The following is a 17,012-nucleotide window of genomic DNA, read 5'->3' on the forward strand; positions in this document are numbered from 1 at the left end:
GTGTCAATACATATTGCATGTCTGTGTGTATGTTGTGTTTATGTGGCCACAGATGTGCTTCACCCCCATTGGATGTGGCTCTTTGTGGCAAGAATGTTGTGACAGTTTTGAATGTAATATTTGTGCCTGTGTGTGGACGATGTTTGGGTGGCCATGTGCTCCACGGGACACCGCCTGCCTTGCTGAGTGCCGGCTGTGTGTCACACCATGTGTGCAGTGTCTGGGCGTGGCTGTGGGTTTCAGAGTTTGCCAGTCGTTGTGAGTCACTCTGTGTAGGTTGTGTTGTCTTGTGTGCCCTAGTGTGTTAGGCTCTGTCTCCCGCCTTGTGGTGTCCTGTGGTGTCTGGGTGTGGTGAGTGTAGGTGTGTATCACGAGATGCAGACCGTTGTGTGTCGGTGTGTGTCCTGATGCACGTGGATGGACGCCTCTACTTTGCTCTGCCCTCCTCAGTCTGGGGAGGAGGGTTGGGGAGCCTCCCCTGACCCAGGGGCCTCCCCGCCCCTCCCTGCCCTGCCCAGCCAGTCACCACTCCCCAGAGGGCACAAGCTCTGCTGTGCCTCAGAGCAAAAGCCCCAGAGCCAGCACAGCAGGCAGACGACCTGCAAGCCACAGTGGCTGCCCTTTGCGTGCTGCGAGGTGGGGGACATTGGGCAGGAAGCTGGCTGAGTCCCAAGACCCCGGGGGCCATGGGCGGGGAGCTGGTGCCTGGCCTGGGGGCCCTGAGGCGCAGAAAGCGCTTGCTGGAGCAGGAGAAGTCGCTGGCAGGATGGGCACTGGCTCTGGCGGGAATTGGCATTGGACTCATGGTGCTGCATGCAGAGATGCTGTGGTTCGGGGGGTGCCCGGTGAGTGGAGCCCTCATGCTGGGGCTTGGGAAGCTGAGAACTGGACCCCTGGGGGAGAAGGAACTGGGGGCCTGAACCTTTGGGTCTGAGGGGCTGGGAATGCCTGACTCCTGGGACCTGTTTAGATGCTGGGGGCTCTCTCTGAAAGAGGAAAGGATCAGGTGCGTCCGTCTCTAAAAGTGTTGCAATCAGACAGCTGGAGGTCTAGGGCTCCTGGAGGCCAGGCGGTGGCTCACCATATACTGGAGTCTCCCGGGAGCAGATTAGGGGAGAGATAGCCCAGGTCTGGCGAAGGGAGGGTGGAAAGAAAGACTAACTGCTCAGAGCAGGCAGCGGCTGCGTGTTCTTTATCTAACCTCTAACATTTGCCCAGTGCCTCAGCCACAAAGGGGAGAGCCTAAAAGATACTGGTTTGAAGTAGGGGTGGGAAATGGGAAACAAATCCCTTGCCCCCACCCCCCATCTCCATCATTAAGAGCTCAATTTCCCCCAGAATCTACATGCTATTTAGTCTGGGAAATAATGAAGCAGGTGGTAGGTTTATAGTCACCAAAGAAGGAGGGGGTGGAGGCTCAGACTCTGAGTCTGAGAGGAGGGGCTTAGAAAGACTTTGGGGGAGCAGGGCTGACTTTGAGGATAGTGGTGAGTAGAGAGGAAAAGAAAAGGTGGGGTCAGGACAGGTCTCAGCAGGCACCCATCACATTCCAGCCCTGGTCAGGGCAGTGATGGGGGCAGACGGAGGACAAGGGTTGGAATCAGTAGCTTGAGGGTGAACAGAATTGCTCAACAGGAAAGGAGGGTTAGAGATCTGTCTGGGGTAAGGGTTGCAAACTGGGCTGGTGGGGGTTGGGGGGATGCTGATTTGAAGATTAAGTGAGAGGACTACTGGCAGCCTGAATCTCAGACTTGGATTTGGGGGTGGGGGAGGTGGGCAGCTCTGAAGTGCCCAGGAGCCACATGGAGGGTCAGGGCAGCAAGCTTCCTTTGGCCTGGCAGCAAGGCCAGGGCAGCAGGCACTGAGGGGGTGGGGCCGCCGAAGCCCATGCCAACAGGAAGCATGGCCGGAGCCTGCCCGCCGCTCCCAGGCTTCAGCACCGCGCCCAGCAGGAGAGGTGGGGACATGGTGGCCCTGGCAGATAGGAAGGGACAAGAAGGTCCTTCCCATGCCACCTCCTCCCTCCGCCTTCTCATCTCTTGTTTCTTCCTTCCCTCCACCACCTGGCAGGCCACTGCCTCTATTTTGGGGCCCTTGGGGAAGCTGCTGCAGCTCTCTGAGCCTCAGTTTCTGAATCTGTAAACGAGATGAGGGTTGAAATACGTGACCCTAAGAGTCCTCCTCAGCTCTTCTTTAATGACTATCGTGCTAACTTCCTTGTTCCCTCCCCACCTCTATCTCAATCTAATGAACTCACTTTGCAAGGACAGACACCTGCTCCCCACGTGGAGAGGCTGAAGGAGAAGCAGGTACCAACCCCCTGAGTACTGGAACAAGTTGGAGATACCTGCTTTGGGTTGGATAGAGGGGGACAGATGGGGAGAGGTACAGAGACACAGAGACGCACAAAGAGAAAAAGATAGGGAGGTGGCGCCTGTGGCTCAGGGGGTTAGGGCCCCGGTCCCATGTGCCGGAGGTGGCGGGTTCAAACACAGCCCCAGCCAAAAACCACACACACACACACACACACACACACACAAAAGATAAGGAGAGATGGAGACTAAGATGGAGTGAGAGGCAGAGACCTAGCCACAGAGAAAGACACACAGGGAGGCTTGCAAGCTCCTGAAAGATCCGCTAGTGACAGGCATGCACAGAGAGACAGAAAGTCTGACAGAAATACTCAAAACACAACTAGAGACAGAAACAACTAACCCCAGAGACAGGGGAATTCAGAGACCAGAGCAGGTGCCCAGGTGTGGATGGGTCGTGGATTGGGGGGAAGAGAAATCGGAAAAGTGGAGAGGGCCACCAGAGAAGCGAATTCAGTGTGGGGTGAAGGCACTGCGTCTAGTGGGGTGAGGGTTAAGACAGACTGTAGAAGGAAGCAGGGAACCAGGGAGCCATAGAAGGATAAAGGGGGTGGGGGAGGGCTGGGGACAACAGCACCATTGTTCTTGGAGGGGGTGGGGGAGCAGGCCCCCGGGGCAGGAAATTGGCCCTCTTTCCCTGCTCAAAGGCAGGGTGCTGGCCCAGCCAGGGGAGCTGGCGGCAGTCTTAGGAGAAACAGGTGCAAGGCTCAGCATGGGAGTTCAGGTAGTCCCTTCCCTCAGGCGGGGCCAACTCCTCCAAAATCCAGCGGTCTGATTCTTTCTAAATCTCTCCCTCCAGAATTCTAGATTCTTCCAAGGTAGTGCCACACAAAGAGAGGGGAAAAAAGCACTTCTTGGTAGTTTCTAGAGGCGCTCTGCTTCCGGTCAGATCTGCCCTGGGCTTAGAGCCAGGAGGGAGGGGGTGGCGGCTGGGGGCAAAGGAGATGCAGGGGGCAGGACTGAGGGGGCCCTCTCAGAGCTGGCTGGGGCCTCAAGGACTCAGCCCCCTGAATGAGATCAGGAAAAGGTGTGGTTTAGTTTTGGGGGAGTGAATGATAATTCTAGGCTCTTCTGGAACGGGGGCATGGTTAGTTTCAGCTAGGTGGCAAGGGAAGGCGAAGGGGCACTCTACAAAGCCCAGATGTCATTTTCTAGATCCCAGTATGTCTCTCTCTCTGTCTTTCACACACAACTGAGGAACTATTTTTGATGAGGAACAGGACAGGGGAATAAGAAGAATGAGTTTCTAGGTCCCCCTTCAGGGGAGATCTGAGGCAGAGACTGGACACTGGCACCCGGACAGAGCTGTCTTATTGGAAAGGAGGAGAGCATCCCTGGAAACCAGATGATGGCTTGGAGACTTCTCCAGAACTGAGGCATCAGGAGGGCCTGGATTGGAGGAAAGGAAGCTAGGAAATTGGGAATTGAGAAGGGATGGTGGTTTTGAAGGACCAGTAGAGGGGAATGGCTGGCTGCAGCCCTGGGACTCACCCTCTTTTTCTATCCCTCCCAACAGTGGGCGATCTACATGTTCCTGGTTAAGTGCATGATCAGCATTTCCACCTTCTTGCTCCTTTGCCTCATTGTGGCCTTTCATGCCAAAGAGGTCCAGGTAGGGTGGCCCCTTCTCTAAGCCCTGCTTCCCCAACCCCCACCACACCCTGTCAGCTCACACTTTCCATCCTCCTCCTCCTCCTGATCTGAGTAATGAGGTCCCTCCACCCCAGATGCTGCATCCACACCCTCACCCACCTGGACAGGATAAACCACAGACAGAGACACCAAGTCTAGAACAGTCCCCACCAGCCACCTGCAGCCCCCAGTACCCCCCCCCCCCCGCGCACACACACTCACAGATGCTAGGAGTCCCTGCCCCTCCATCTCCCCAGCAGCAGCTGTTTCTGCCCCAAGCCTCTGTTCTCTCTGCCCCCAGGCAGCCCCACTGCAGGCCCAGCTTCCCAGATCTCTTGTGCTTCATTGTGGGGTCCCCACTTAATCCACCCCCAAGCAACCCGTGGTCCCGGAAGTGTCCATTCCTAAGCACTCTCTTGTGCCAACACTCCCCACCACATACACACACACACACACACACACACACGCACACACACACGCACGCACACTGGAACTCTTCCCACCTGTACTCCCTGGTTGGGTCTCACCCAGACACATCCTATCCCCCATCTCCTCAGATCCTGTTGCCCCATTCCCGTTCCCTCCTCCCCCTACTTTCCCCCCACACCTTTGCATATGAACTGGGGTTCCCTCCTCCCCTTCCCCTTCCCCCCACACCTTTGCATATGAACTGGGGGTTATTATTGCCCCAGGCAGGGCCTGGCACCTAAGAGGTACTCAGTAAAAATGTACACGTTATTATGTTCATTATCCTAGAGCAGGTAAATGGCCTGGGTTCATAACCCAATGAGCCACTGTCCACCTGAGGGATTGGAGCCTCCATTTCCACCTCTATAAAATGGGGATAATAATAATATCGCTGTCACTGTTCTGTGAGCGTTCCCTGAATCACAACACCCACAGAGGAGAGAGCAGCACCTGGCATATCCAACGTGCCGGATAAATGTTGGGTATTTTTGGTTGACGCTATTACTATGAGTGTCCCAGAAACTGGAGTAGGTGAGAGCTGCGGGGATGTGAAATGCAAGCTCCAGGGTGGCAGTCTGTTTTGTTTCCTCTGTATCCTAAGCTGATAGAGCAATGCCAGGCACACAGTAGGTGTTCAATTGGCGGAAGTGAGCTAAAACTGGAGGGGGAGAGAGAGGAGAACACGGGAGAGATGCCTTCCTTAGGTCCTGCCCACTCCTCCCCGACCCTGTGCCCCAGCGCTATCTCCCTCCCTCCTGGCTGTGCAGGCACACCCCTTTATCTCAGGGCGCAGGCGGGCGGGCCGCTGCCTGACCTGCGCCTGACCCCCTCTCTCTTTGGCACCTTTCCGGCAGCTGTTCATGACGGACAACGGGCTCCGGGATTGGCGCGTGGCGCTCACCGGGCGACAGGTGGCGCAGATCGCGTTGGAGCTGGCGGTGTGTGGGCTGCACCCGGCGCCCGTGCGGGGCTTGCAGTGCTCGCAGGGTTCCGGGGCGCCGCCGGTGGCGACGCAGCCCTGGCCAGTCTTCCTGGGTCAGGGGGAGGCGCTGCTGTCGCTGGCCATGCTGCTGCGCCTCTACTTGGTGCCCCGCGCTGTGCTCCTGCGCAGTGGCGTCCTGCTAAACGCATCCTACCGCAGCATCGGCGCTCTCAACCAGGTCCGCTTCCGCCACTGGTTCGTGGCCAAGCTGTACATGAACACGCACCCCGGCCGCCTGCTGCTTGGCCTCACGATTGGCCTCTGGCTCACCACCGCCTGGGTGCTGTCGGTGGCCGAGAGGTGAGGGTGCTGGGGTACCTGGAGCACGTGGAGCCGCAGACAGCCAAGGCTCCCGGGTGCGCTAGTGCATATTGGGGTTCTCTCCGGCCATACAGTGGAGAAAATTCGCACCGTACATCCTTTAACTTTTCCTGGCTGAGATTCGCCCACACCCTCATCCATCAAGGTTGGAGGAACCAACAGGCCAGGCCCACCCATCCCTCCACACGCAGTTACACGTGGAGACGCTAGGAAGCCCTTCCCTTCTGGCTGAAGGTCTGAGGTGTCTGGGGCCCTTAAGAATGAAGTTTTTCCACTAATCTTGATGCAAGGGGACTGTGAACAAAGCTAAATCTCGATTTTTTTCAATCCCTTCTACGACTGGTCCTAAATGTCCCTTTCTATGAAGTGGGGAGAAAGGAGGGCAGAGTCCCATAGAGCCTTTGTAGAGTCTCATTTTCCGTCCTGATAGGGCCACTTGTAGGTCATACAGCATCTTGGCGGAAATTAGAAAAAGGCATCTCTTCCTCTGGGTGAATGCAGGACCCTGCCAGGGTCTAAGTGAACTTCAGGCTGACTTTCAGCCCCTCTCAACCTTCAACCATGCCCTCTGAGTGCAGGAGCCCCAGCCTAGCTGAAACCATACAGGCTTTAAAACTGGTGAGATCCAGGTACAAATCCCACGGCCCAGAGTGACCGAGAAATTTGCGCAGATCGCACAGCCAGGGAGGAGGTGAGGCAGGCTGTCCAGGGCTCAGAACTTACTGGCTTTGTGTCCAGGTACTTCTTGGGACTGTGTGTGTATATAGGGAGGGGAGGAGAGCAAACTATGTGGAAACCTCCAGGCTAGGGTTTCAGCACTAACCTCCCCTTCCCCACAGGCAGGCTGTTAATGCCACCGGGCACCTTTCAGACACACTGTGGTTGATCCCCATCACATTCCTGACCATAGGCTATGGGGACGTGGTGCCCGGCACCATGTGGGGCAAGATCGTCTGCCTTTGCACCGGAGTCATGGTAAGTACAGCCCCCTCAGGGGGCTACCCTTATCCCAAACTGGCCATCCTCTGGGTCCCTGGAAACCGTAGAGCCAACACAGAGACCCCCAGGGAAACATGGATGTCCAGCCTGCCCGCCCCCCCCCGCCCACAGCCCCATTCCCTCGTCAGGACCCAAACATCCAGCCCATTTCTTTTAGGACCAAGGAGTCCAGCCCCTAAGTCCTTGCTCTCTCTCCAGAACCTAGAACCTTAGCCCTTATCTTCCATAAGGACCTAGGCTCCTGACTTCCCAGCCCCATTTTCTCCCAGAACCCAGAAACCTATCCCCTGCCCCACCAAGACCCAGGCATCCTCCCCTATCCTCTAAATTGTCTAGAACTCAGGCACTTGGTTTTCCAGCTCTATGTTCCTCCAGAGCCCAGGAATCCAGTCTCCCAGCCTCTGGCAAGGGTAGTGTCTAGTCATCAAGGGCATGCCTGTGGGGCCAGGGTACCTAGGTCCAAATCCTGCTTCTGCCGCTCCCTGGCTGGGGAGCTTAGGCAAACCACTCTCACTGGGCTTTACTTTCCTCATCTGTAAAATGGGGATGCCAGTCAAGCTCATGGGGTTGCTGAGATGATTAAATGAGTTCAACCATGCATGCAAAGGACTTCAAATAGTGCTTAGCACATAGGAAGTGCTCAGAAAATGGGGCTGGAGCACAGTTATTGTAACTGGTTGCAGGCATCTAGCCACCCTCAGCCCAATTTCTGTACCCTTAAGGATGAGACAGAGGCTCCCCAGCTCCAGACTCAAGCACCCTTCCCAGAGTCAACCTCCTCCTGAACCCAGACAGCCACCTCTTTCCCTCCATAGACCCCATCATCCAATTCCTCCTACTCAGCCCTAGTCCCATGCAAGGCCCAGCACCCAATACCTTGGCTTTCACTTTCCCACAGATCTGGTTCCCCTCACCCTCAGAGACCTAAGCCACCAGCCCCTAGCCCTGATGTTCCAGAAAGGACATGTTGATATACCAAGTTCTGGGACCACAGGGATGGATAAGGCAAACCCCTCCCCCCTACAGTGGTGAGTTTTGGGGACAAAGGATGAGGGACAGAGACTCAGGCAGGGACACTCAGGGATGCTCCTCATTTGACAAAAAGAGAAGCTGAGACCCCCAAAAGATAAGGCAATGTGCACTAGAGCTCACAGCTCCCTCCCTTAAGGCTCTATGGTACAATGGAATAATTACAGCTTATTTTCACTGAACACATACTCCATGCCAGTCTCTGCTCTACACACTTTCCAGATATAACTCCCAGAATCCACAGAATAAAACTGTGAGGCCATACCCATTTCACGGATGAGAAACTCATATACTGAGAGACTAAATAATTTGCTTAGAGCTGGAGTTGGAACACAAGTGGTCTTTGGAGCCAATGTTTGTGACTAGCAAATTGTTCTGAGTGGTTGAGGGCTGAATAATAGCAGAAGTCTCAGAGGATTCATTCTAACTTAAGGGCAAGTGAGCAGGTGCCACAGAACAGTTGGGATTTGTCAGGGCCTTGAGGATCAGGAATATTGGGAAAAGGAAAGGAGAAGTGTTCAGAGTAAGGCAGCTGAGGCGGAAGGCAGCCAGGGCTATGAGTTGCCTGGAAGGGAGGTGTGGACCTCAGGAAGCCTTGAGAGCCAGGCTGAGAAGTTCAGGGTAGTGGGGGTCTAGGAGGAGATCGGAGTGAGGTGGTAGGGTCAAGCAGGCTGTTAGGTCTCCCTGGGGTCAGGGTAGGGTGAGTATGAGGCAGGAGATGCTCTAAGACGGGGAGGTCAAGGCCACAACTGGGCAGGGCCTTGGAGGTGGGAGGAGGTAAACACCCTCTATGACCCCATGAGCAGTGAAGAAGGGGTCCCTGCAGGAGCCAGAGGTTAGGCCCCCACCAGAACCTGTGTTCTCCCTTAATGAAAGAGGCCATTCTAATGATGTGAATACTACACAGAATTTAGACAGGGGTGATTCCTGACACTAGCTCTGCCACTCTGAGCTACGGGACCTTGGTTCTTATTGTACTTGCCTTTTGCGGCTGTTAGGAGGGCTCAAGGAAGGAGCTGGTGGCCAGGCTGAGTCCTAGAGCCTGGTAACCTCCTGCCAAAGTGCCTGTTGCACCCACAGGGGGTCTGCTGCACAGCCCTGCTGGTGGCTGTGGTGGCCCGGAAGCTGGAGTTTAACAAGGCAGAGAAGCACGTGCACAACTTCATGATGGACATACAATATGCAAAGGAGGTGAGGATGGGCATCCAGACCCAGGGCACACCCCCTCCTTCAGGAGCCTGGAGTCCAGGTCCCTAACTCTCTCCTCTCCCAAGACTGACTGGGCCCTCAGCACCCTCTTCCTAGAGCCCTAGGGGTCTATCTCCCCCTAACACTGTGCTACCCACTCCCAGATGAAGGAGTCAGCTGCCCGAGTGCTGCAAGAAGCCTGGATGTTCTATAAACACACGCGTAGAAAGGACTCTGGAGCTGCCCGCAGGCACCAGCGCAGGCTGCTGGCTGCCATCAATGCGTGAGGGCCGCTCTGTGTGCACGTGTCTGCATCCCCTCTCTGCGTGGCTTGTGTGTCTGTGTCCATGCCTGTCCAGGTTAGGACGTCCATGTGTGGTCTCACTGAACATCTGCCCACCTGGCTCTGACTGCAACTCTCAGTGTCTGGGCTGGTTTATCTCTGCGTGTCTCTGAGTGTCTGCGGGCCTGGGTACCTGGGTCTCTACTGGGAATGGGGATTCAAGGGTGCAGTCACCCTCTCCTGCTCCTCAGCCTTTAGGCAACTTTTTCCCTTTGTTCTCTGTCTACATTGATCCCTCCTCCCCCCCCCTTCATCCCACTCCCAAGCTAGGGCCACACCTAGGGATCAGGCTTGTAGTCCTGACTCCCAATCCCCACTTCCTCCCACAGGTTCCGCCAGGTGCGGCTGAAACATCGAAAGCTACAGGAACAAGTGAACTCTATGGTGGACATCTCCAAGGTACTGAGATCCCGTGGGAGGAGGTGTGGAAGAAGTGGGAAATCTGGCCCTAGAACAGGGAACCTTGGCAGGGGCCTGGCACACGTAGATGCTCAGTAAAGGTTTGTGGTTGAATGGCTGAAGGAAGTCATGATGCAATACAGAACACCTTGCACGTCTACAAAGTGTAGATTCTTTATAAATGAAAAATAAATTGTACAAAGAACTCCAGTGTTTGGTTTCAAATTATCTTTATTGTTAAGTTATATGTGGACGGATATAAAATTCCTTCCAACTATGACACATACAATAAAACTAAAGCAAATTTACACACCAAGTTCAAATATAGATGCAATTCAAATTAACCACACTGACTCGGAGGCAGTTGACATTGTTTAGGTAAAACTCAATCTCTGCTGCTATTACAGAGGGTGCCCATGGCCACCAGGGTGCATGCTGCCTGGCCAAGCCCTGATTCAGCTTGCATGCCCCCTTCTACTGCTGAGACCACTTGATTCCACTGGTGCTCAGGGACAGTGATATCACAACACCCCCTCCTGGCCTGGCTCACAGCACCTTCTGCTTATCCAGTGGCCTTTACTTTTTCTCATTAGCCCACAATTCAAACAGTGGCTAAAGGGGGCCTGGAGACAAGGCCGTTCTTTCTCTTCAGCTCTGGCTCTGTTTGGAGCAAAGGACTCCTGAGTTCACAGCAGGATTGGTATGAAGGAAGAGACAGTCCTTCTCTTCACTGACTCTCAAATACCTTTCCCTCTAAAGCCATAGCAAACACAGTCACAAGTGCAGACCCCAAAACTGTGGCAGGTCACACTAGCAGCCCAGATCTGCAGGAACAAGTAGGTTGTAATTTCTGAAAGTCATCAAGGTACAAACATGGAATTCAAGAATCACCATAGCAAGCTCACAAGCCCTCAAGGATCAAGATGTGAATCCCTGTTTGAGAATGCTGTGAAGGGCCATGCAGATTTGATGTCAGGCACTATCAATTCCACAGATATTTATGTCACCTATGTTCTAGGGGCTGCCTTGGATATGTCATTTAGCTGTTCCATGCCTGTGTCTCAGTTGTACAATGGGAACAGGAATTGCACTCCTTACAGCTTTTAGGAGGATTTTAAACCATGCAGGAAAAGCATCTGGCAAGTAGCTGGGATTTGGCAGGTGGTCAATAAAGGGTAACAGTTATTATTATTGAGGATAATCTTCAGGGAACCATAGGACTTAGTCAGTGTTGGTTCCACTACCCTATGGAGCAACGAGGGGGTTCTACACCAGTCCCCTGACACCTGCAACCCTCTCCTCCTGCCTAGATGCACATGATCCTGTGTGACTTGCAGTTGGGTCTGAGCAGCTCACAGAGGGCCCTGGAGAAGCGGATTGACACACTGGCAGGGAAGCTGGACACCCTGACTGAGCTGCTTAACACTGCCCTGGGCCCACAGCAGCTTCCAGAAACCAGCCAGGAGGCCACGTAGCTGGTAAGTGGGTGGGGACTTGGGAAGGAAGGCATCCAAGAGGAAGGGTGCCTGTGGCCAGCACCTTGCGTGGCTAAGGGGGAAAGGAGGGGGACCTGGAGACAAGGCCATTCTTTCTCTTCAGCTCTGGTTCTGTCTGGAACAAAGGACTCGCTGAGTTCAGAGCTGGATCGACATGAAGGAAAGAGACTCTAATTACCCTTCCCTCTCTTTCTTTGCTCGATCTCTCTTCCTGTTCTCTGGCTCTGTCCACCCTATGCCCCTGTACAAATGCTGCTACACACTGTGGTCTCTTGGTGCCCAGATACCCCTAGCCTACTTTGTCCACTGGTTTCTACCTTGGTGTCTCTCACTCTCCTTCTTTCTGGTCTGTCATCAGTCTCTCTCTTTGTCTCCCCAGGACCAATGGAGGAGAGATGGGGCTACTTTCCCTAGGACTGAGGTGAAGGACATCTTCCCTGCCACTTCTGACCCAGCCCTGAGAATTAAGCACCTCAAGTGCAAGGAGCATAGGGGGACCCAGCTTTGGGAAAGTTGATTCACTGATGGCTGCTGGAGGGGACAATGGCTACAGGGGGAAGACCTGGCCAACCTGAAGCCCCAAATGGGAACATGGTCACAACCCCGTGAACCCTCATCAAAAACATTCTCACTAGGCTGCTATAGACAACCTCTAACTTTCAGTTACAAGTGGAGGTGAGGCTGGGCGCGGTGGCTCACGCCTGTAATCCTAGCACTCTGGGAGGCCGAGGCGGGCGGATTGCTTGAGCTCAAGAGTTCAAGACCAGTCTGAGTAAGAGTGAGACCCCGTCTCTAAAAAAAATAGCTGGGCGCTGTGGTTGCGCCTATAGTCCCAGCTACTCAGGAGGCTGAGACAAGAGGATCACTTGAGCCTAGGAGTTTGAGGTTGCTGAACTGTGGCGCCACAGCACTCTACCAGGGGTTACAAAGTGAGACTCTGTCTCAAAAGAAAAAGAAGTGGAGGTGCCTGGGGCTGGACTCCTGGGACCCAGGGGAGGAGGAACTAGAGGCCCAGAGTCCAGGACTGTGGGAAGCTTCGGTTACCGCTGGACGCACTGAAGGAACCAGGGATGAGGCTGCAGCCAGGCGGGAGGTGGCGCCCCCTGGCAGGACAGCAAGGAGTCACTAGAGCTGCAGAGAAAATCTGGTGGGGAGGAAGAAGCCTAACTCACCACTCTGTGCTCTTATACTTTGTAATAAATGTTAAACAAAGCCAGAAGTTGCTGTTTCCTTATAAAGCCATCTACTATAAACTGGCAGATCATCCAGTGGCAGGCCACTGCCCTGTCTGGACCTCAGTTTCCCTGCCTATAAACAGAGGCCTTCCCTAAGTGCCCTTCCAGCTCTGTATACTGGGCAGTCTTAAACAACCCCTCCTGCCCCCCCATCTGAGGCTAAGAGCAAGGGCTTTGAATTCAGACACATTGGAGTCCAAATCCTGGATCTGCCACTCACTCGCTGTGTGACCTTGGACAAGTGGCTTCACCTCTGAACATGGAGTGGCACAGAGGGTTGGGCATTTAGTAAGAACAAAATACCTGATGGAATCATTCTTATTATTGTTAATGTTTTTCTCACAGTGCATAGCTGCCTTTTCCTTCCTTTATTTTTTTTTGCGGGGGGAGCTGCTTTGGCTGCCTTCCTCCTCTACCCATGCCTTACCAGTACAAAGATGATAACTCACTCATCAAGAGACTCACAGGAGCTCCAAACCATCACACATACCTATTACACTTCTGGTCAAGAGGAGTTTGCTAGGACTCAAGAGGGGTAAAGGAGCAGGGGCTGGCACTGACAGAGGCCCTACTATGTGTGCAGCTCTATGCTCCCTGCTTTTCATAAGTCACCATAAGTACTACTCCCATGACCCTCCCTGCCTCACGGTACAGATATAGAAACTGAGGTTTCAAGAGGAGCCAGGCCTGGCTCAAGGGCCTGAGCCAGGAAGCCGAGGAACCCAGCCTGTCCCACTGCTGAGCCCTCCCCACTGCCCTGCCTGAGGTGAGTCAGAGGCAGTGGCTTTGGGCCTTGAACCAGATTTGACTCCCACAATAGTTTCATTCCATCTTGAGGGGCTGATTCATTCTTACTTCCCTCGCTTTGAGGGGAAGCCCAGGCTGCGACTCATCCTCTGCTGAGCTATCTTTAGACTTCCCTAACAGTCAACAGCCAGCCTAACCTTCGGCCCTAAGAGCTAAATCGGGGCCTCCACCATCCACTACCATTTACTGTTCTTCCTCTGAATGGCAACTATCTGGGGAATCAAGTCACGGGCTCTGGAAAGGACTGGACAACACCTTCAAAGACCTCCCACTGCGAGAAGCCCTCCTAGCAGTGTTGCCAAATTCCTGCCAATTTCATTCCTCAGGATCTACTCTTTTCTTGCTCCACTTCCCTTCAGCTGATAAACTCTTTCCATTATCATTAGGCTTTTCTTAGCTGTCCCCTCCTCCAGGAAGTCCTCTCTGAAGCTCTACTAGCCCCATAAACCTGTCCCTGTCATGGTAATAATACTGGGTTAAGCACCATGCCAAGCCCTTTTAGACAAGTGATCTCACAAAAGGAGGCAAAATGAGCACTGCTGGTCCCATTTTACAGATGAAGAAACTATCCAAGGCCATTGCAAAGAGGCAGGAGAGCTGAGCTGTGACCAGACACTCAGAAATAATGACTCCATATTTTCCTTTTTTGTTCACTATTGTGTCTTCAACACCAAGGGTGTAGCACATGCCAGGGCCTCAGTGAACATCACAGAATGAACACACTCAATGCCTGGGATGTCCCAAAGCTCTGCATTGTTGCAGAGCTGAGACAAGGTTAGAAATGGTTAGAAGGGGCTTTTAACTAAGGAACTAAAGGAACACACAAGAGATGTCATGTTCTGAATCATCTTGGGTCTGCCCTGGCCTACTTGCCCCCTTCTCCTCCGTGGGGCTCAGGTCCTAACAACCCCCTTGGGCAGTTTTTGCATCTCTTCTCACCCAGTGGACACTTCCTAAAGGCTCTGAGCCAGCAGCAGGGCTGCAGACGTAAATCAGAGGGCTCTGTCCTCCAGGGCCTCAGTCTCGTGGTCATTTTGGCTACTTCTCTCTCTTGTTTCTGTTCTGCCTCGACTCCCACAAGAGGACTGGGTGGGGAAAAGAGGATTCAAAAGGAGGCAAGGACTTAACCCACACTTAAACAGCCAGTCATAGGCCGAGACTGGGGCCTGGCCTTTCCCCTTCATGCATCACTCATACGGCCCCAAGGACTTTCTAACACCCAGACCTGATCAAACCTTACCCATGCTCAAAACTCTCCCACGGCTCTCCCTGCCCTCCAGAGTAGCCACCACTTAGCTCAAGCCAGAAGTTTCTGGCCCTCTAAAAGATCTCAGGTCCCTCCCAGCCAATACCTTCCTCTATCCCCACTAACCACCATCATAACCTCTACCTTGATTCCTTTTGCCCAATTCTGAACTTTGAAGGGAAATCTGCCACATACCCTGGTGTGTACCTGCTTCCTGGGCTCTGTGTAATGGCTGCTCACCTTTCCATAGCAGAGCAGTGTTCCGCTGCCATCAGGACACCCATAGGCCTCACCTGGGGAACTCTGTGAGCTCTTGCCCCATCCCCTTCCTTCAGCCTCCCCCTTCCCTCCCTGTCCTGGCTCCTCTCACTTCCCATTCTTTGCCATAACTGCCCATTGCTTTCCTCTCCTTCTTGCCCCACCACGTAGAACAAACATCATCAATATTGGTCTTGTTCTTTATTATGGCCCTACAGGAAGCTGTATCATCAACATCAACACTGGAATGGCAGTGCAAACACCCATGTTGAGTTGTTATGCTGTGTGAAATAGCTGCTAATATATAAAAACTAGGGGAGTGCTCTGTACAACCTGGGGGGGAGGTGGGATCAAGCGGTAAACCTTTCCTGTCTTTTACTAGGATGAGTTGGACTATTCTTCAATTCAAGTCCAATCCCCCTGCACTGTGTCCTGTCCATACCCTCATTATCTCCTTAAGGACCTAGCTTCTAAGTGTCCTATGTATTTCTCTCTATCACTCCGTCCACACAAACATGCTATAATTTCCCCCATCTTATAAACATCTCACTGGAACTTTCCAAAACATTTTCAATTCTCCATTCTCCTTAAAGTTCACTATTTATTCACCAAACTGTAAAACATCTGGAATTGAAATTCAAAATCTTTATTTTAAATATTATAAAATCATGTATGGAAATCCTTAAAAGTTAGTTCTTATAGAACTCCTGCTACAGGTAATGATGTGAAAGACTTTCACAGATACAGAACTAAAGTAGCCAGACACTCAGAAGACATGCTGGAAGATTTCATTTATATGCAATTCAAAAACAGATGCAGCTAATCTCCATGCCTATTTTTGACAGGCATCAACTCAGTGCATGGTTTCAGAGTGGAGGAATTGACAGGGAAAGAGAAGGAAAATTTCTGGGGTATTGAAAATATTCTCTGTTAGTGGTTAGTTACATAAGTAATATATTTGTAAAATTTATTGACCTATACATTAAGATTTGTGCACTTTACCACATAAAGTTATACCTCCCCACCATAAAGAAAAACAAGTCCTTATAATTTTCTCCTTATAGAAACTGTATTACGAAATTGAGACATCTCCATAACATAGTTAGACCAGGGGACAAAAAAAAGCCATCACAGTGGACCCCACATTCACCTCCAGCTCGTGCCTCTGCTCCCTGGTTGATCGCCTTCTCTTTGGAACCCTTTGTTCCCTGGTGCCAGCTCACCACCTCCCTGATATTACTGCTCCCTCCCAGCCCCTCTCCAGGATGCTGCCCCTTCCATTGACCCCCACACGAGAGTCCCAGAGCCTTGGCTCTGCTCTCTACACTCCCTCGGTCTGGATCATCTCAGCAAATCCTGGGGCTTTAAATATAATCTATATAAGAGCAGCTCCAAAATGTACCACACTTATATAGTTATTGATAAAATGAAAGGACAGTTGTAATTTCCTTAAACAAACAAAACTTTAGGGGGAAAGAGTGTGTTTACATGAGGGAGGAGAAAATAGGAGAAACAAGGTAAATAAAATATAGATGACTGTCGATACTGGTCAAAGAGTATGTAGGAGTTCTTATGCCATAATACCTTTGTGCATGTTTTTAAAATTCTGTGATAAAAAGTCTGAAACAATTCTGTCAGTACCATCCTCTTCCTCTACCACCATCATCTCTTGCCCAGGCAAGGTCATCATTTCCTGCTTCCACTCCTGTAGGTCATTCTCTTTACCGCAAAAATGGCACCGTTTCCATTTCCATTTTCTATGCATAAATAGTAGTCACGTGGTTCACATTAACACTTTTTAAAAAAGTATTCCTGACTCATATCTGTCCGTAACCCTCACCCCTACCGGCAACTATTGTTATTTTTTGTTGTTCACCAGAGAAATCTTTATAAAACGTATGTCAGAACAAGCCAGTCCCTGTTTATAGCCCTCCGATCACTGTTACACTTTGAAGTAAATTTCAAAAGATTAGCGTGCCGTAGAAGACTTTATGTAACCTGGCCCTACCTACACCTCCATCCCTAAATAATCCTGTCCCCCTTTTCTCCTTGCTCTCTTCCAGGCACTCTGGACACTGACAATCTTTAGACAGCCAGGTCCACTCCCACCTTGTGATCTCTTACGCTCAGCATTTTCACAGTTTATTTCCTTACCTTCTTTAAAATCTCCTTAAATGTCATTCCCTCAAAGCAGCCTTCCCTGACCACTTGTCACTCTCTGTGAGCTGTATCACTCT

General features: G+C 52.2%; 1 protein-coding gene across 3 annotated transcripts; it reads left to right on the top strand.

The window, feature by feature from the left end:
• Positions 1-435: 435 nt before the first annotated feature.
• On the top strand, positions 436-12,442 carry KCNN4 (potassium calcium-activated channel subfamily N member 4). Of its 3 annotated transcripts, none has more exons than XM_053606262.1 (9): positions 436-845; positions 3,889-3,984; positions 5,327-5,754; positions 6,615-6,750; positions 8,884-8,994; positions 9,156-9,274; positions 9,664-9,733; positions 11,044-11,211; positions 11,513-12,442. In XM_053606262.1, the coding sequence occupies exons 1-8, from the start codon at positions 687-689 to the stop codon at positions 11,206-11,208; spliced, it is 1,284 nt and encodes a 427-aa protein (XP_053462237.1). In that variant the 5' UTR covers positions 436-686; the 3' UTR covers positions 11,209-11,211; positions 11,513-12,442. The 3 variants fall into 3 exon arrangements, with proteins under 3 accessions (XP_053462237.1, XP_053462236.1, XP_053462235.1); XM_053606261.1 differs by having other exon boundaries at positions 437-845; positions 11,333-12,442; XM_053606260.1 differs by having other exon boundaries at positions 445-845; positions 11,609-12,442.
• The last annotated feature ends 4,570 nt before the right edge of the window (positions 12,443-17,012 follow it).

This window comes from Nycticebus coucang, chromosome 10, assembly GCF_027406575.1.
Source record: "Nycticebus coucang isolate mNycCou1 chromosome 10, mNycCou1.pri, whole genome shotgun sequence".
Classification (NCBI taxonomy): Eukaryota; Metazoa; Chordata; class Mammalia; order Primates; family Lorisidae; genus Nycticebus; species Nycticebus coucang.

Coding starts and splice junctions, on each gene's coding strand:
- KCNN4 (XM_053606262.1), top strand. CDS start 687: ATGGGCGGGGAGCTGGTGCCTGGCCTGGGGGCCCTGAGGCGCAGAAAG. Junction 3,985..5,326: donor TTCATGCCAAAGAGGTCCAG/GTAGGGTGGCCC, acceptor CCTTTCCGGCAG/CTGTTCATGACGGACAACGG. Junction 9,734..11,043: donor CTATGGTGGACATCTCCAAG/GTACTGAGATCC, acceptor CCTCCTGCCTAG/ATGCACATGATCCTGTGTGA.